The sequence below is a fragment of the Astyanax mexicanus genome, chromosome 1 (assembly GCF_023375975.1).
Source record: "Astyanax mexicanus isolate ESR-SI-001 chromosome 1, AstMex3_surface, whole genome shotgun sequence".
NCBI lineage: Eukaryota > Metazoa > Chordata > Actinopteri > Characiformes > Acestrorhamphidae > Astyanax > Astyanax mexicanus.
Window position 1 is genome coordinate 59,302,246 of NC_064408.1, and position 20,828 is coordinate 59,323,073.

Consider the following 20,828-nt stretch of genomic DNA (forward strand, 5'->3'; position numbering starts at 1 on the left):
AGCTGCACATGTCTGAATGGATATAATGTGACCAACTCAAACCAGTCTATCAGTATCAGCAACCCATGCACAGGTACACTTAATCAGTTTAATTTCAGTTTGACTCAATCTGCTCTCAGTCTTGTCTACTCTGCCCTTGGGTCCTATTAACTGCCTCTATTAGGTAGCTCACCAAGTTAGGTGGTGATGCTTTGAACCATAAAACCATAAAAAAAAATGTTTAATCTCCTTTCTAGATGAGCCCTTATAAAATGTTAAAATATATATTAATTTTGGCTTTACCTACAAATGTTAAACAATAAAAAATATATATTGTCATGGATGCTTTTTTGTTAATGTACCATAAATCTGTGCGGAGTTCTTAGCACTTTAGAATCCAGGACTGGAAAAATATTTAATTGACAGTGTTTAAAAGCTAATTTGCTTTTTTTTTCTTTAATGAAGATGTGGATGAATGTATTGCGACTCCTGAAGTGTGTGGTCCAAATGCAAACTGCAGTAATTCTAATGGAAGCTACAGCTGCACATGTCTGAATGGATATAATGTGACCAACTTAAACCAGTCTATCAGTACCAGCAACCCATGCACAGGTACTCTTAACAATGAGTATGCACTTGTACACGTTCCCAGTCTCACACCCCCTTAGCCCAAATATTGCTACAATGCATTTATAAGAAATTTATTTTGTTAAAATAAGTAACAATGATCCACTTAGCTTAGCCATCTAGATCTACTACTGCAAAATAAAATTTAATTGTCAGTGTTTAAATGTTTTTTTTGTTTTTTGATTTGTAATGAAGATGTGGACGAGTGTTCTTGGGTTCCTGAAGTGTGTGGTCCAAATGCAAACTGCAGTAATTCTAATGGAAGCTACAGCTGCACATGTCTGAATGGATATAATGTGACCAACTTAAACCAGTCTATCAATATCAGCAACCCATGCATTGGTAAGTATTTTAGGCTCAAGAATTTAATAAAAAATCTTTTCATAAAATATTTAAATTAATTTGAATTTTAAATACATTTTTGTCAACAGACACCATGTGTCCCCAGTCACACACAATATTGTAAACCAGTGAATGGAGATGTGAGCTAATTGTGCACAAAAGTAGTGCAGCATCATTGAAAATAAAGTTCAAAAATAAATAAAAAATAAGAGATAAAAGTATAGACATGCACAAGACAGAAAACGGCAAAAAAAAAACTTAAACAAGATCTTTATTTAACCTCAGCAAAAGCTTCCTAAAAAATGCTTCAGTTGTACAATGGTACTGTAACTGCTATCTGAAAAAGCCCATGTGTCATTTCCAGACAAATATGAAGACTTTTAGGGGGGTTGAATACTTCTTGTAAGATATTGATTGTACAAATCCATATTGTAAGTGAGAAAGTAGCTAGTTCATCTCAGCAATCCTTATTGTTTTGGATTATTATGTCGGATGTTAGAACTCTATTTTGATCACCACTGTATTTAACCTAGACCATCAACATTATGATATTATTTCTTTTTTTTAATGAAGATGTGGACGAGTGTTCTTGGGTTCCTGGAGTGTGTGGTCCAAATGCAAACTGCAGTAATTCTAATGGAAGCTACAGCTGCACATGTCTGAATGGATATAATGTGACCAACTTAAACCAGTCTATCAGTATCAGCAACCCATGCACAGGTACTCTTAATCAGTTTAATTTCAGTTTGACTCAATCTGCTCTCAGTCTTGTCTACTCTGCCCTTATGTCCTATTAACTGCCTCTATTAGGTAGCTCACCAAGTTAGGTGGTGATGCTTTGAACCATAAAACCATAAAAAAATGTTTAATCTCCTTTCTAGGTGAGCCCTTAAAATACTGTTAAAAATATATTAATTTTGGCTTTAACTACAAATGTCAATCAATAAAAAAGTGTTGTCATGGATACTTCTTTGTTATTGTACCATAAATCTGTGCAGAGTTCTTAGCACTTTAGAATCCAGGACTGGAAAAATATTTAATTGACAGTGTTTAAAAGCTAATTTGCTTTTTTTTTTCTTTAATGAAGATGTGGATGAATGTATTGAGACTCCTGAAGTGTGTGGTCCAAATGCAAACTGCAGTAATTCTAATGGAAGCTACAGCTGCACATGTCTGAATGGATATAATGTGACCAACTCAAACCAGTCTATCAGTATCAGCAACCCATGCACAGGTACGCTTAACAATCAGTGTTTTGACCATTTATGAATTCGGTAACAAATTGCCTTTAACTGTAAAACTTTTAATAACAAGATTAGTTATGTATGTTATGTAAAACAAGGTAGGAGAGAAAAGTGTGTATAGGAGTCATGATCATATTAAATGATAGAGTGAGTATCTGGTATATTGATCACTGAACCAGTTAAAAATAATATTTGTGCAGTAAGTCTTTCTGAAACCATTCAAGTCTAATTTCTTTATGAAGTCTCTAGACGTTTCTCACTTTGTGAAAATGTGCTTTCTTTTTTCAGATAATAATATTATAATAAATAACATGGGATTTTGAATTATTAAAATCAGGGACATTTTTTTGAATATGAACGGAAAAATATTTTTTAATAGACAGTGATTAAAAATCACCATCTTAATTTCTTTCTTTTTTAATGAAGATGTGGACGAGTGTTCTTGGGTTCCTGAAGTGTGTGGTCCAAATGCAAACTGCAGTAATTCTAATGGAAGCTACAGCTGCACATGTCTGAATGGATATAATGTGACCAACTCAAACCAGTCTATCAGTATCAGCAACCCATGCATTGGTAAGTATTTTAGGCTCAAGAATTAAATAAAAAATCTTTTCATCAAATATTTGAATTAATATGAATTTTGAATACATTATTTGTCAACAGACACCATGTGTCCCCAGTCACACATAATGTTGTAAACCAGTGAATGATCATTGAAAATAAAGTTCAAAAAGTAAGAGATAAAGGTATAGACATGCACAAGATAGAAAACGTCTGTAAAACCCTAAACAAGATCTTTATTTAACCTCAGTAAAAGCTTCCATAAAAATTGCTTCAGTTGTACAATGGTACTGTAACTGCCATCTGAAAAAAAAACCTATGTGTAATTTTTCCAGAAAAATATGAAGACGTTTAAGGGGATTGAATTCTTTTTGTAAGATATTGATTGTACAAACCCTTATCATGACTTAAAATGTGGCTAGTTCATCTCAGCATTACTTATTGTTTTAGATAATTATGTCAGATGTTAGAACTCTATTTTGCTCACCACTGTATTTAACCTAGACCATCAACTTTATGATTTTGATTCTTTCTATTTTTAATGAAGATGTGGACGAATGTTCTTGGGTTCCTGAAGTGTGTGGTCCAAATGCAAACTGCAGTAATTCTAATGGAAGCTACAGCTGCACATGTCTGAATGGATACACTGTGACCAACTCAAACCAGTCTATCAGTATCAGCAACCCATGCACAGGTACTCTTAACAGTGTCTTTATCCATGATGAATTCGGCAACAAACTGCCTTTAACAGTAAAACTTTCATAACAAGATAAGTTATGTATGTTATGTAAAACAAGTTAAGAGAGAAAAGTGTGTAAAGAAGTTATGATCATATTAAATGTTACACTGAATATCTGGTATAATGACCGAACCAGTTAAAAATAATCTTTGTGCAGTAAGTTTTTCTGAACCCATTCAAGTCTTATTTCTCTATGAAGTCTCTAGACGTTTCCCACTTTTTTTAGATAATAATACTGTAGTAAATAGCATGGTATTTAGAATTATTACAATCAGCGACATTTTCTGAATATGGACTGAAAAAAGATTTTTTTTCGGCCGATTCCGATTGCTGTCTTTCATCTTGATCGGACGATCGCGGATACCGATCTTGGATGGGGCCAAATGCCGCATTAATGCCACACAGGTGCCAGGCAAACCTGGTACAGATTCCCCTAATTACATCCACTGGTAATTTACGCTGATAGTAAATAAACAGAAGAGTCTTACTGACCAAAAAGACCCTTTTCAGGAGAGATACAAGTTATGTGTAAATATTTATAAGACACCAGACTTTTTATATTTATGTCAATACTGCAGAAATGTGTCCCAACATCAGCCGCCTCACAGCCTGTTTTTCGGAGTCAGTTTACTGCTTAAAATAGATCATATTTACTGTTAATATATAACTAATTATATATTATTTTATTAAGAACAACAGTAATCTAGTGCTCCAGCTAGAGCTTAGATTGGGCAAAAAATCCAGCCTGCCCGCTCCATAAATTGTCATTACAAGTGCAGACCTGATTTAAACTCCACTTTTTTTTTTTTAATTAACGTTACAGCAATAAAAGGGAGCTGTTTACTGAATTCCCAAATAGTTGGAATAAGCGAAATCTGTTTTTATGTTAATAAACAGTACAACACGGGAGAAGACTTTTTTTTATTTTACGAAACTGTGACAGCGCTGTGTATTCTCCACAGCGAGGACGTGAATCACTTATCTAACCAGCCTGTACTGATTTTGTTCCACAATAACTCTTTCAATAACCTCTAGTAGACTTTAATTTTCTTCAGGGACCTTCTACGGTCTTACCTGGAAGCTGTGTCCACTAAACCACGTAGTTATAAACATTCTGAGGTGAGCAGCGCGCTAACAGCAAAGTGCCTTTCATTTTTCTGAGCAGAGCTGCGGCTTTCACAGCGCGTCCATTATAAACTAATACGGAGTGGAGGAGCTGGAGTGCGCACACAGAAACTGCAGTGAGGAGCGAAAACTTATGCATATCCAGCTCAAAAAACAGTAACTATAGTCCTCTGCTGCTGTAAGCTTGTGAGCTAACTATACCTCTGTGACTCCTCCTACTGCTGTTAGCTTGTGAGCTAACTATACCTCTGTGACTCCTCCTGCTGTTGTTAGCTTGGGAGCTAACTAGCTTTGTGACTGAAGCGGCTGTTTGCTGCTGTTGTTAGCTTGTGAGCTAATTATAGCTCTGTGACTCCTCCTGCTGCTCTTATCTTGTGAGCTAACTATAGCTCTGTGACTCCTCCTGCTGTTGTAAGATTGTGAGCTAACTATAGCTCTGTGACTCCTCCTGCTGTTGTTAGCTTTTGAGCTAACTATAGCTTTGTGACTCCTCCTGCTGTTGTTAGCTTGGGAGCTAACTATAGCTCTGTGACTCCTCCTGCTGTTGTTAGCTTGTGAGCTAACTATAGCTCTGTGACTCTTCCTGCTGTTGTTAGCTTGTGAGCTAAATAGCTCTGTGACTCCTCCTGCTGTTGTTAGCTTGTGAGCTAACTAGAGCTCTGTGACTCCTCCTGCTGTTGTTAGCTTGTGAGCTAACTATAGCTCTGTGACTCCTCCTGCTGTTGTTAGATTGTGAGCTAACTATAGCTCTGTGACTCCTCCTTCTGCTGTTACCTTGTAAGCTAACTATACCTCTGTGACTCCTCCTGCTGTTGTAAGCTTGTGAGCTAACTATAGTTCTGTGACTCCTCCTACTGCTGTTAGCTTGTGAGCTAACTATAGCTCTGTGACTCCTCCTGCTGTTGTTAGCTTGGGAGCTAACTAGCTTTGTGACTGAAGCGGCTGTTTGCTGCTGTTGTTAGCTTGTGAGCTAATTATAGCTCTGTGACTCCTCCTGCTGTTGTTAGATTGTGAGCTAATTATAGCTCTGTGACTCCTCCTGCGGTTGTTAGATTGTGAGCTAACTATAGCTCTGTGTCTCCTCCTGCTGTTGTTAGCTTGTGAGCTAACTATAGCTCTGTGACTCCTCCTGCTGTTGTAAGATTGTGAGCTAACTATAGCTTTGTGACTCCTCCTGCTGTTGTTAGCTTTTGAGCTAACTATAGCTCTGTGACTCTTCCTGCTGTTGTTACCTTGTGAGCAAACTATAGCTCTGTGACTCTTCCTGCTGTTGTTAGCTTGTGAGCTAACTATAGCTCTGTGACTCCTCCTGCTGTTGTAAGATTGTGAGCTAACTATAGCTTTGTGACTCCGCCTGCTGTTGTTAGCTTTTGAGCTAACTATAGCTCTGTGACTCCTCCTGCTGTTGTTAGCTTGTGAGCTAACTATAGCACTGTGACTCCTCCTGCTGTTGTTAGATTGTGAGCTAACTATAGCTCTGTGACTCCTCCTTCTGCTGTTACCTTGTAAGCTAACTATACCTCTGTGACTCCTCCTGCTGTTGTAAGCTTGTGAGCTAACTATAGTTCTGTGACTCCTCCTGCTGTTGTTAGCTTGGGAGCTAACTAGCTTTGTGACTGAAGCGGCTGTTTGCTGCTATTGTTAGCTTGTGAGCTAATTATAGCTCTGTGACTCCTCCTGCTGTTGTTAGATTGTGAGCTAATTATAGCTCTGTGACTCCTCCTGCTGTTGTTAGATTGTGAGCTAACTATAGCTCTGTGACTCCTCCTGCTGTTGTTAGCTTGGGAGCTAACTAGCTTTGTGACTGAAGCGGCTGTTTGCTGCTATTGTTAGCTTGTGAGCTAATTATAGCTCTGTGACTCCTCCTGCTGTTGTTAGATTGTGAGCTAATTATAGCTCTGTGACTCCTCCTGCTGTTGTTAGATTGTGAGCTAACTATAGCTCTGTGACTCCTCCTGCTGTTGTTAGCTTGTGAGCTAACTAGCTTCGTGACTGATGCGGCTGTTGTTAGCTTGTGAGATAACTATAGCTCTGTGACTCCTCCTGCTGTTGTTAGCTTGTGAGCTAACTAGAGCTCTGTGACTCCTCCTGCTGTTGTAAGATTGTGAGCTAACTATAGCTTTGTGACTCCTCCTGCTGTTGTTAGCTTTTGAGCTAACTATAGCTCTGTGACTCCTCCTGCTGTTGTTAGCTTGTGAGCTAACTATAGCTCTGTGACTCCTCCTGCTGTTGTTAGATTGTGAGCTAACTATAGCTCTGTGACTCCTCCTTCTGCTGTTACCTTGTAAGCTAACTATACCTCTGTGACTCCTCCTGCTGTTGTAAGCTTGTGAGCTAACTATAGTTCTGTGACTCCTCCTGCTGTTGTTAGCTTGGGAGCTAACTAGCTTTGTGACTGAAGCGGCTGTTTGCTGCTATTGTTAGCTTGTGAGCTAATTATAGCTCTGTGACTCCTCCTGCTGTTGTTAGCTTGTGAGCGAACTATAGCTCTGTGACTCCTCCTGCTGTTGTTAGATTGTGAGCTAACTATAGCTCTGTGACTCCTCCTTCTGCTGTTACCTTGTAAGCTAACTATACCTCTGTGACTCCTCCTGCTGTTGTAAGCTTGTGAGCTAATTAGCTTCGTGACTGATGTGGCTGTTGTTAGCTTGTGAGCTAACTATAGCTCTGTGACTCCTCCTCCTGTTGTAAGCTTGTGACCTAATTAGCTTCGTGACTGATGTGGCTGTTGTTAGCTTGTGAGCTAACTATAGCTCTGTGACTCCTCCTGCTGTTGTTAGATTGTGAGCTAACTATAGCTCTGTGACTCCTCCTTCTGCTGTTACCTTGTAAGCTAACTATACCTCTGTGACTCCTCCTGCTGTTGTAAGCTTGTGAGCTAACTATAGCTCTGTGACTCCTCCTGCTGTTGCTAGCTTGTGTTGTTAACTTGCTCTGTGACTGATGCTCCTGAGGTTAGCGGCTGCTGTTAGCTTGTGAGCTAACTAAAGCTCTGTGACTCCTCCTGCTGTTGTTAGATTGTGAGCTAACTATAGCTCTGTGACTCCTCCTGCTGCTGTTATCTTGTGAGCTAACTAGCTTCGTGACTGATGTGGCTGTTGTTAGCTTGTGAGCTAACTATAGCTCTGTGACTCCTCCTCCTGTTGTAAGCTTGTGAGCTAATTAGCTTCGTGACTGATGTGGCTGTTGTTAGCTTGTGAGCTAACTATAGCTCTGTGACTCCTCCTGCTGTTGTTAGATTGTGAGCTAACTATAGCTCTGTGACTCCTCCTTCTGCTGTTACCTTGTAAGCTAACTATACCTCTGTGACTCCTCCTGCTGTTGTAAGCTTGTGAGCTAACTATAGCTCTGTGACTCCTCCTGCTGTTGCTAGCTTGTGTTGTTAACTTGCTCTGTGACTGATGCTCCTGAGGTTAGCGGCTGCTGTTAGCTTGTGAGCTAACTAAAGCTCTGTGACTCCTCCTGCTGTTGTTAGATTGTGAGCTAACTATAGCTCTGTGACTCCTGCTGCTGTTATCTTGTGAGCTAACTAGCTTCGTGACTGATGTGGCTGTTGTTAGCTTGTGAGCTAACTATAGCTCTGTGACTCCTGCTGTTGTAAGATTGTGAGCTAACTATAGCTCTGTGACTCCTCCTACTGTTGTAAGATTGTGAGCTAACTATAGCTCTGTGACTCCTCCTGCTGTTGTTAGCTTGTGAGCTAACTATAGCTCTGTGACTCCTCCTGTTGCTGTTATCTTGTGAGCTAACTATAGCTCTGTGACTCCTCCTGCTGCTGTTATCTTGTGAGCTAACTATAGCTCTGTGACTCCTCCTGCTGTTGTTAGCTTGTGAGCTAACTATAGCTCTGTGACTCCTCCTGCTGCTGTTATCTTGTGAGCTAACTATAGTTCTGTGACTCCTCCTGCTGCTGTTATCTTGTGAGCTAACTATAGCTCTGTGACTCCTCCTGCTGTTGTTAGCTTGTGAGCTAACTAGCTTCGTGACTGATGCGGCAGTTTGCTGCTACCGGTAGCTTGTGAGCTAATTATAGCTCCGTGACTGATGCTCCTGAGGTTAGCTGCTGCTGTCAGCTTGTGAGCTAACTAGTTCAGTGACTCACTGACTGAGCTGAAAGATGAACTGTAGAGAGTTGTATTATGTGTTTAGTGGGGTTAAAACCTTTATTTTATAATAAAGATGTGGACGAATGTTCTTGGGTTCCTGAAGTGTGTGGTCCAAATGCAAACTGCAGTAATTCTAATGGAAGCTACAGCTGCACATGTCTGAATGGATATAATGTGACCAACTCAAACCAGTCTATCAGTACCAGCAACCCATGCACAGGTACTCTTAACAATCAGTGTGCAGTTTATATCTTTACAACTGATGGTCAAATAATGCACACTTTCCTATTTAGGAATCATCTTTGAAGTCTTAAAAGTTCATATATATATATATATATATATATATATATATATATATATATATATATATATATATATATATATATATAAGACTGCAAGGGAAGCTCAGCTTCCCCTAAAATGTAAAAAAATAAGTGATTAAATATATACTATTATGTGTACATGTCACTGATTAAATATGCGCTACACCGCGCTGAACAGAATCAGCTTCTTATCACTGGTAACGCCGTGGCTTTCCTCTCACTCATTCCCGCAGCTTCACAGTGCTGCTTTAAGCAGTGCGGACGCTGAGCGTCCACAGACTTCAATAGCGGAGCAAAGCGCGCGGCGAAACGAGACGAGTCATTGGATAAATGCTGGGCTTTGTCCCGCCCATCGGACGCTCAGCGTCTCTGGGGGTCTATGGGGCAGTGGGCTGGCTTCAGCCGGCCCGGACGCTGAGCTTCTGCCTGATGATTGGATGATCTGTCTGAGGCGGAGTCCCTTTTTGATTGACAGCGAAATAAGCGAATCAGCGATCTTTTAGTGTAAAAATCCATTTGATAGTCTTCCTTACGAATAAAAACTTAAGAGTTAAACAGGAGGCCAGATCAACTGCTCAGATTAATTTGGTGTAAAAGGTGGAGAAAAGTAACAGGTCTTTTCAGCTGTTCTGGTATGATAAAGTGAGCGGGCTGACTGGAAGTGCTGCAACAAATAAAATGTACTGATGGCCATTCTTCTTGATGAAACTATCTCAGGACATAAATTAACAGGGGCCAATAGTAAGTATTGTGTTATTATTAAAAACAATTTAAATAATTTAAATTAATAAAGGGATTATTTAAGGAAATTAAAACTGTCCAAAAAGGAAATAAATTTACCTGCATTTTTTCCTTTACCAACTTTAAAGATTTTGCGTAATGTTTTTTTTTACTGATCATTTTATGTTTATTCATGTCATAGCGTCTTTTTTATGTAATTGTTCAGTGTAAAGAATGGGTACCTTTTTGTTGTGTAGTGAAAACTTGAAAATAATGCCTTATATCCCAGTACTGTTCTGTTGTTATCTTTAAACGCTGTCAGTACGTACTTTTCCAGTTGATTTTATTCTCTATAACATGAGATTCAGAAAACATCATTGGGAGAACAGATACGCTACATGAACTTCATGTTATTTAATTCCAGCTGCTTTTATTATTTTATTATTCTTTCATTCTGCAGTCAATGCTCTCTTTCCTCTTAAACACATAAATATGTATCATTCTAAAAACAAAAAAGAGAAGTTCTCTTCTCACCCAGATCTTCAACAGTTTTTCTGTTTTACGAATCAGACATCCTTGAGGATGGACTGACAAAAAATGTTTATTAGACAGTTATTAAAAGTTTCTTTCTTATTTAATTTTTTTCTTTCCATTTTGTAATGAAGATGTGGACGAATGTTCTTGGGTTCCTGAAGTGTGTGGTCCAAATGCAAACTGCAGTAATTCTAATGGAAGTTACATCTGCACATGCCTGAATGGATATAATGTGACCAACTTAAACCAGTCTATCAGTATCAGCAACCCATGCACAGGTACTCTTAACAATCAGTATGCAGTTATACAAGTTCCCAGTCTCACACCCCCTCAGACTGCATATTGCCACAATGCATTTATAAGAAATTTATTTTGTTAAAATAAGTAACACAGATCCATATAGCTTAGCCATCTAAATCTACTACTGCAAAATAATATTGAATTGATAGTGTTTAAATGTTTGTTTTGTTTTTATTGTTTAATGAAGATGTGGACGAGTGTTCTTGGGTTCCTGAAGTGTGTGGTCCAAATGCAAACTGCAGTAATTCTAATGGAAGCTACAGCTGCACATGTCTGAATGGATACACTGTGACCAACTCAAACCAGTCTATCAGTATCAGCAACCCATGCACAGGTACTCTTAACAATCAGTGCTTTTATCATTGATGAATTTGGCAACAAATTGTAAAACTTTCACTAATGAGATTAGTTATGTATGTTATGTAAAACAAGTTAAGAGCGAAAAGTGAGTATAGAAGTTATGATCATGTTAAATGATAGAGTGAGTATCTGGTATGATTATTACTGAACCAGTTTAGAATAAATAATCTTTTTGCAGTGAGTTCTCTAATTAGTCTTTAGGTGTTTCTCACTTTGTGTGTGTGAGAATGGGAAATTTTTCCATTCTTTTTTCCAGATAATCATATTGCAGCAAATAACGTTATTATAAAATCCATTGTCTTATAATAAGAATTGTCATTTTAATATGGACTAAAATATAAGTTGTTTAATAGACAATAATTAAAAGGTTCTTTCTATTTTAATTTCTTTCTTTCTATTTTTAATGAAGATGTGGACGAGTGTTCTTGGGTTCCTGAAGTGTGTGGTCCAAATGCAAACTGCAGTAATTCTAATGGAAGCTACAGCTGCACATGCCTGAATGGATATAATGTGACCAACTCAAACCAGTCTATCAGTATCAGCAACCCATGCACAGGTACATTTAACAATCAGTGCTTTAACTTAATTTTTTGAGTGATGGCATTCAGTGCAGGTCTGCAAATATTAATATTATAATAATCCATTTGTTTATTATAAGTATATTTGTTATTTTAAAATACTGTTTACAAGTGCCTTTACTAATTAAACAACGCAGGCAAAGGTGTGAAAATAGAATGTTGTCGGGGTATAAGACAGCAAAGAGCATCACAGTGTTTTTCACACGGTTTAAGATAGGGCCCTTATATGGCTTGTTTCAGATTGTCATATTGTAGTAAATAACATGATATTGTAAAATCCAGTGTCTCACAATCAGGGTCATCATTTAAACTAGAGCTCCCCGAGAATATATTGAAATCGATACTTTTTAATAGACAGTGTTTAAATTATTTATTTCTTCCTTAATGAAGATGTGGACGAATGTTCTTGGGTTCCTGAAGTGTGTGGTCCAAAGGCAAACTGCAGTAATTCTAATGGAAGCTACAGCTGCACATGTCTGAATGGATATACTGTGACCCACTCAAACCAGTCTATCAGTATCAGCAACCCATGCATTGGTAAGTATTTTAGGCTCAAGAATTTAATAAAAAATCTTTTCATAAAATATTTAAATTAATTTGAATTTTAAATACATTATTTGTCAACAGACACCATGTGTCCCCAGTCACACACAATAATGTAAACCAGTGAATGGAGATGTGAGCTAATTGTGCACAAAAGTAGTGCAGCATCATTGAAAATAAAGTTCAAAAATATATAAAAAATAAGAGATAAAAGTATAGACATGCACAAGACAGAAAACGGCTAAAAGATCTTTATTTAACCTCAGCAAAAGCTTCCTAAAAATTGCTTCAGTTGTACAATGGTACTGTAACTGCTATCTGAAAAAGCCCATGTGTCATTTCCAGACAAATATGAAGACTTTTAGGGGGGTTGAATACTTCTTGTAAGATATTGATTGTACAAATCCATATTGTAAGTGAGAAAGTAGCTAGTTCATCTCAGCAATCCTTATTGTTTTGGATTATTATGTCGGATGTTAGAACTCTATTTTGATCACCACTGTATTTAACCTAGACCGTCAATATTGTGATATTAATTCTTTTTTTTAATGAAGATGTGGACGAGTGTTCTTGGGTTCCTGGAGTGTGTGGTCCAAATGCAAACTGCAGTAATTCTAATGGAAGCTACAGCTGCACATGTCTGAATGGATATAATGTGACCAACTCAAACCAGTCTATCAGTATCAGCAACCCATGCACAGGTACTCTTAATCAGTTTAATTTCAGTTTGACTCAATCTGCTCTCAGTCTTGTCTACTCTGCCCTTATGTCCTATTAACTGCCTCTATTAGGTAGCTCACCAAGTTAGGTGGTGATGCTGTGAACCATAAAACCATAAAAAAAATGTTTAATCTCCTTTCTAGATGAGCCCTTATAAAATGTTAAAATATATATTAATTTTGGCTTTAACTTCAAATGTTAATCATGGATGCTTATTTGTTATTGTACCATAAATCTGTGCAGAGTTCTTAGCACTTTAGAACCCAGGACTGGAAGAATATTTAATAGAGAGTGTTTAAAAGCTTTTCTTTTCTTTAATATAGATGTGAATGAATGTATTGAGGCTTTCTTTTTTTCAGATAATAATATTATAATAAATAACATGGGATTTTGAATTATTAAAATCAGGGACATTTTTTTGAATATGAACAGATTTTTTTTTTTTAATAGACAGTGATTAAAAAACACCATCTTAATTTCTTTCTTTTTTAATGAAGATGTGGACGAGTGTTCTTGGGTTCCTGAAGTGTGTGGTCCAAATGCAAACTGCAGTAACTCTAATGGAAGCTACAGCTGCACATGTCTGAATGGATATAATGTGACCAACTCAAACCAGTCTATCAGTATCAGCAACCCATGCACAGGTACTCTTAATCAGTTTAATTTCAGTTTGACTCAATCTGCTCTCAGTCTTGTCTACTCTGCCCTTGGGTCCTATTAACTGTCTCTATTAGGTAGCTCACCAAGTTAGGTGGTGATGCTTTGAACCATAAAACCTATGTTTAATCTCCTTTCTAGGTGAGCCCTTATAAAACTGTTAAAAATATATTAATTTTGGCTTTACCTACAAATGTTAAACAATAAAAAATATATATTGTCATGGATGCTTCTTTGTTAATGTACCATAAATCTGTGCGGAGTTCTTAGCACTTTAGAATCCAGGACTGGAAAAATATTTAATTGACAGTGTTTAAAAGCTAATTTGCTTTTTTTTTTCTTTAATGAAGATGTGGATGAATGTATTGAGACTCCTGAAGTGTGTGGTCCAAATGCAAACTGCAGTAATTCTAATGGAAGCTACAGCTGCACATGTCTGAATGGATATAATGTGACCAACTCAAACCAGTCTATCAGTATCAGCAACCCATGCACAGGTACGCTTAACAATCAGTGTTTTGACCATTTATGAATTCGGTAACAAATTGCCTTTAACTGTAAAACTTTTAATAACAAGATTAGTTATGTATGTTATGTAAAACAAGGTAGGAGAGAAAAGTGTGTATAGGAGTCATGATCATATTAAATGATAGAGTGAGTATCTGGTATATTGATCACTGAACCAGTTAAAAATAATATTTGTGCAGTAAGTCTTTCTGAAACCATTCAAGTCTAATTTCTTTATGAAGTCTCTAGACGTTTCTCACTTTGTGAGAATGGGCTTTCTTTTTTCAGATAATAATATTATAATAAATAACATGGGATTTTGAATTATTAAAATCAGGGACATTTTTTTTTTATATGAACGGAATTTTTTTTTTAATAGACAGTGATTAAAAATCACCATCTTAATTTCTTTCTTTTTTAATGAAGATGTGGACGAGTGTTCTTGGGTTCCTGGAGTGTGTGGTCCAAATGCAAACTGCAGTAATTCTAATGGAAGCTACAGCTGCACATGTCTGAATGGATATAATGTGACCAACTCAAACCAGTCTATCAGTATCAGCAACCCATGCACAGGTACACTTAATCAGTTTAATTTCAGTTTGACTCAATCTGCTCTCAGTCTTGTCTACTCTGCCCTTGGGTCCTATTAACTGCCTCTATTAGGTAGCTCACCAAGTTAGGTGGTGATGCTTTGAACCATAAAACCATAAAAAAATGTTTAATCTCCTTTCTAGATGAGCCCTTAAAATACTGTTAAAAATATATTAATGTTGGCTTTACCTACAAATGTTAAACAATAAAAAATATATATTGTCATGGATGCTTTTTTGTTAATGTACCATAAATCTGTGCGGAGTTCTTAGCACTTTAGAATCCAGGACTGGAAAAATATTTAATTGACAGTGTTTAAAAGCTAATTTGCTTTTTTTTTCTTTAATGAAGATGTGGATGAATGTATTGCGACTCCTGAAGTGTGTGGTCCAAATGCAAACTGCAGTAATTCTAATGGAAGCTACAGCTGCACATGTCTGAATGGATATAATGTGACCAACTCAAACCAGTCTATCAGTATCAGCAACCCATGCACAGGTACTCTTAACAATCAGTATGCACCTATACAAGTTCCCAGTCTCACACCCCCTCAGACTGCATATTGCCACAATGCATTATAAGAAATTTATTTTGTTAAAATAAGTAACAAGGATCCACTTAGCTTAGCCATCTAGATCTACTACTGCAAAAATAATATTTAATTGTCAGTGTTTAAATGTTCGTTTTGTTTTTATTGTTTAATGAAGATGTGGACGAGTGTTCTTGGGTTCCTGAAGTGTGTGGTCCAAATGCAAACTGCAGTAATTCTAATGGAAGCTACAGCTGCACATGTCTGAATGGATATACTGTGACCAACTCAAACCAGTCTATCAGTATCAGCAACCCATGCATTGGTAAGTTTTTTGGGCTCAAGAATTAAATAAAAATTCTCTTCATGAAATATTTGAATCAATTTGACTTTTAACAGACACCATGTGTCCCCAGTCACACACAATATTGTAACCAGTGAATGGAGATGTGAGCTAATTGTGCACAAAAGTAGTGCAGCATAATTGAAAATAAAGTTCAAAAATATAAAAAAAAGAGAGATAAAGGTATAGACATGCACAAAATAGAAAACGTCTGAAAAAACCCTAAACAAGATCTTTATTTAACCTCAGCAAAACCTTCCTAAAAATTGCTTCAGTTGTACAATGGTTCTGTAACTGCTATCTGAAAAAGCCCATGTGTCATTTTTCCACACAAATGTGAAGACTTTTAAGTGGTTGAATTATTTTTGTAAGATACTGATTGTACAAACCCTTATCATAAGTTAAAAAGTGTCTGGGCGCCGTGTGGTTCAGCGGCCTAAAGCGCTGCCACTATCAGCGGGAGGTCGCAGGTTTGAACCCCCGCTCATGCAGCTTTGCCATCAAGCCGCCGGCGCTCAGAGAGAGCTTTCCTCCGAGCTCGCAGGCTGCTCGGCCATGCTGCATCAGTAGCAGCAAGAACGGAAGCGGTGTCTGACTTCGCATGTATTAGAGGAAGCATGTGTTAGTCTTCACCCTCCTGGTGTGTTGAGTCCTGGTATGTTAGGGCATTACTAGTGATAGGGTGAGTCCTAATGAGTGGTAATTGGAAAATGGGAAAAATTAGAAATAAAATTATATAAAAAAGTGGCTAATTTATCTCAGCATTAATTATTGTTTTATATTATTATGTCAGATATTACAATTCAGTTTTACTCTCCACTGTATTTGAGCAACACCATCAAGATTATGATATTGATTCTTTCTATTTTTAATGAAGATGTGGACGAATGTTCTTGGGTTCCTGAAGTGTGTGGTCCAAATGCAAACTGCAGTAATTCTAATGGAAGCTACAGCTGCACATGTCTGAATGGATATACTGTGACCCACTCAAACCAGTCTATCAGTATCAGCAACCCATGCACAGGTACACTTAACAATCAGTGCTTTATCATTGATGAATTCGGCAACAAACTGCCTTTAACAGTAAAACTTTCAATAATGAGATATAGATGATATAGATGATATAGTAGTAAATAATATATTATTATGAATTATTACAACCAGGGACATTTTTTGAATATGAACTGAAAAATAAACTGTTGCTTATTTGACAGTGATTAAAAGTTTTCATCTTAATTTCTTTCCCATTTTTTTAATAAAGATGTGAATGAATGTATTAAGACTCCTGGAGTGTGTGGTCCAAATGCAAACTGCAGTAACTCTAATGGAAGCTACAGCTGCACATGCCTGAATGGATATAATGTGACCAACTTAAACCAGTCTATCAGTATCAGCAACCCATGCACAGGTACTCTTAACAATCAGTATGCAGCTATACAAGTTCCCAGTCTCACACCCCCTCAGACTGCATATTGCCACAATGCATTTATAAGAATTTTCTTTTGTTAAAATAAGTAACAATGATCCACTTAGCTTAGCCATCTAGATCTACTACTGCAAAAATAATATTGAATTGACAGTGTTTAAATGTTTTTATTTTTTGTTTCTTTTTTTAATGAAGATGTGGACGAATGTTCTTGGGTTCCTGAAGTGTGTGGTCCAAATGCAAACTGCAGTAATTCTAATGGAAGCTACAGCTGCACATGTCTGAATGGATATAATGTGACCAACTCAAACCAGTCTATCAGTATCAGCAACCCATGCATTGGTAAGTTTTTTAGGCTCAAGAATTAAATAAAAAATCTCTTCGTCAATAATTTGAATCCATAAAAAAATTAAATACATTATTTGTCAACAGACACCATGTGTCCCCAGTCACACATAATGTTGTAAACCAGTGAATGGAGATGTGAGCTATTAAAAAATTAGAGATAAAGGTATAGAAATGCACAAGATAGAAACAGCTGTAAAAACCTAAACAAGATCTTTTGTTAACCTCAGCAAAAGCTTCCTAAAAATTGCTTCAGTTGTACAATGGTACTGTAACTGCTATCTGAAAAGCCTATGTGAATTTATTACAGACAAATATGAAGACTTTTAAGGGGGTTGAATACTTCTTTTAAGATACTGATTAGAGCTTGCCCAAACCCGACCCAAGATCTACCACCACTTTCCTCGAGCCGGGTCAGGTCAGGCTCCAGAAAATAGTCTGTGACATAGGCATGTTTTTTAATGCGATTTTTATTTTATATATAGCTCTGGTGTGATAATCACAATATGGCTAAGTAACCAAGTATTATTGTTAACGAAAACGAATGAAATAACGAAAAATGAAAGTAGAAAAACATATTCGGTAACTACAACTAATAAAAACAGTAATTAAAAGAAAAAAGCATAACTAACTGGAACTGTATTGAGAGTTTATAAAACTAACTAAAACGAATTGACATTACTTATAGAATACACTTTTCTTGTTTGTTAATTCTTTTATAAGTGCTGTTTCCACTCCAGCAGTTTAACAGAGGGCGGTGTTGTGATTCTGCTCGCAAAGGGGAGCCGGATTCTGCAGGGAGTCTCGCGGTCCGTAGCGTTAGTTCTTGTTTAGAGCGCTCGCGCTAGCTGCAAAATAACAACAGAAAACCCTGAGGGAGGTGCAGAATGGCATTAGAATATAAGTGCGAGGGAGATAAAAGCACGTGTTCTGTAGTGAAACAGGAGATACAGTATGAGGAATAAACTACACAGCTACAAATCCTTATGAGAAGCAGCTGTGAGAACCTTTACCTGTGAGTAGCTCATATACCTGAACACCCTGCGCGGGAGGATGAACTGATAAATCTCTCTCTCTCTCTCTCTCTCTCCCCCTCACATAGTTGATCATTTTGGTGAAAATTAGTGAAACCTGTAGAGTTTATTTTTGAGTTTGTTATGTGTTTCTCAGATTTATCTCTCTGATGTGATGTAAACTAGCAAACCCACTCTAAAAACCAATTAAAACTAACTGAATTGGAGGAGAAAAAGTGGGAAAAAAATAACTATAATGAAACATTCAAAACTATTATAACCTAAGTAACAAATCATAATAACAACTGTCTAAAAAAAAAAGTTGCAGGCTGGGTCAGATTTTTTGGGCCCGATCTAAGCTCTAATACTGAGTGTACAAACCCTTATCATAAGTTAAAACATGTCTAATTTATCTCAGCATTACTTATTGTTTTATATCATTATGTCGGATGTTAGAACCCATGTACAGGTACATTTTACTGTCAGTGCCTAGTTTCCCAAATGCGGTGTGATGTGAATATCTTTATAACTGGTGTGAGAATGTTTAAATTGATGATAACTCTACTATTTAGGAATCATCTTCACACTTAAAAGTCCATATATATATATATACGTATATGTATATGTATATATATACGTATATATATATATATATATATATACATATATATATATATATATACGTATATATATATATATATATATATATACGTATATATATATATATATACATATATATATATATATATCCCAGTCCTGTTCTAGTTATCTTTAAACGCTGTCAGTACATACTTTTTCAGTTGCTTTTATTCTCTATAACATGAGATTCAGAAAACATCAGAACAGATACGCTACATGAACTTCATGTTATACAATTTCAGCTGTTTTTATTATTCTTTCATTCTGCTTTCAATCGTCTCTCTTCTCTTAAACGTACAAATGTGTATCATTCTAAAGACAAAGAAAGAGCAGTTCTGCACCAGATATCTTCCTTTAACAGTGTTTCAGGTGTTTTATGAGTTAGACCTCCAGGAATATGGACTGAAGAAAGTTGTTTATTAGACAGTAGTTAAAATGTCCTTTCTTTCTTCATTTCTTTTTTTTTTATATAGACATAGACGAATGCTCTTGGGTTCCTGGAGTGTGTGGTCCAAATGCAAACTGCAGTAATTCTAATGGAAGCTACAGCTGCACATGCCTGAAAGGATATTATGTGACCAACTTAAACCAATCTAGCAGTATCAGCAACCCATGCACAGGTTCGCTTAACGATCATTGCTTTTACTATTTTTGAGTGATGGCATTCAGTGCAAAACGCCAGGTCCCAGAATCCCCAGCTGTAATCACTGCTCAGCTGTGTGAACAGCATAAAACCTGCCAAACCTCAGTTCACTGTCGCATCTTTGTTGAATGGTGACCAGTAACAGCACCACTGTTCAGGGGACTCCATCCATGCAACTGGGAGGTGCCGGTTACCTTTTCAACCACAAGCATAACAGACAGCAGTGAAAGGCTATAGAATAGTCTCTAACAAGGCGGGAAACTGCAGGGTCAAACCCAAGCTGAAAGAATCAGCCTTAGACCCTATGGTATCCTCCATCTCAGAACTAGACCTCTTTGTCAAGTTTGCCTGAGTCCCCTGACAACGTGCCTCACTAACAGCCTTTGTAGACTCGAAGCATAGCAGTAAAATAGATTTTTTTATATTGTATTTTGTTTCAAATATTCCAGATGATTAGCCAGACTACTGTCATAATATTAAAATCTGTTTTTTTCTTGATTGATGTCTGCAGTGCCTCCAGTTCCCACTGAGTATATGGTGGAGATTGAGATTGACACTCTGGATGCAGCAGTTCTTAATCAGCTGAGAATTCTTCAGCAGAATCTCAGTTTACCTTTTGGAAAAAGTGATTTTCAGATCACTGAACTCAACATCACTACAGGTAACTGACCTCTCGCTCTGTGCAGAGATTTTCTCTTCTAAGATATCATTATTTCTTTTTTTTTTTTTTAGCAGAATTGATTTTTTCTGCTTTTATAAACATATTCGAAGTAATTATGCCACAAACTGTGACAGGCCCTCTTTGCCCTAAATAAATAATAATAACGTGCGTCTGTGATTCACAGTGTGCCTTTTGAACAACACTGCATACCAGTGCCGGTGTGAGAATCAGTATTTCTGGCCATGTGACACATGCATACATTACGGATACTGTGACATGATCAGTGGCAGCACATGTGGATGCATCAATGATATTCCAAATGATGGACAGTTCTGCAGACCACTGACAGAGCTCACCAGTATGTATGATGTGAAACAACAGCAAGAACCTATTAACATTGTATTTTGTGCTTTGATATTTTCCGTCCATCCCTATTAAGCATAAACCATAATCAATAAATGGACTTTATTAATGATAATTAATCATTATAATTTATAATTTATGAATGATAAGGACTCATGGAGTTAATGTTGGGTTAAATGCAATGTTCAGATCTTTGTTTCTGATTTTTTACAGATACCACACCATGTCTGATTCCTACAACAGGTAAAACAGCCTGTTCAAATTTCACTGTATTTCACTGTATACTATCTTAAAAGAATCCTTCTTCTTA

The 20,828-nt window shown here is 37.0% G+C and overlaps 2 protein-coding genes and 1 long non-coding RNA gene across 6 annotated transcripts in view; all 3 read left to right on the plus strand.

The window, feature by feature from the left end:
• The window catches only part of LOC125780475 (uncharacterized), a 52,107-nt gene that overhangs the window by 21,091 nt on the left and 10,188 nt on the right, over positions 1-20,828 (plus strand). The window contains exons 20-21 of the mRNA XM_049480914.1: positions 20,340-20,513; positions 20,732-20,761. Coding sequence (XP_049336871.1) covers positions 20,340-20,513; positions 20,732-20,761 — 204 coding nt within the window. The remainder of the gene's footprint in view (positions 1-20,339; positions 20,514-20,731; positions 20,762-20,828) is intronic.
• On the plus strand, positions 3,305-11,513 carry LOC125802537 (uncharacterized). Its single transcript, XR_007439671.1, has 3 exons — positions 3,305-3,447; positions 10,788-10,934; positions 11,370-11,513. It is a non-coding gene; the product is annotated as an uncharacterized LOC125802537 (long non-coding RNA).
• adgrf6 (adhesion G protein-coupled receptor F6) overlaps positions 15,268-20,828 on the plus strand; it is a 69,777-nt gene continuing 64,216 nt past the window's right edge. For all 4 annotated transcript variants that reach the window (XM_049480851.1, XM_049480852.1, XM_049480848.1 and 1 more), the window contains exon 1: positions 15,268-15,410. The gene's annotated coding sequence lies outside the window, so the exon portion shown is untranslated. The remainder of the gene's footprint in view (positions 15,411-20,828) is intronic.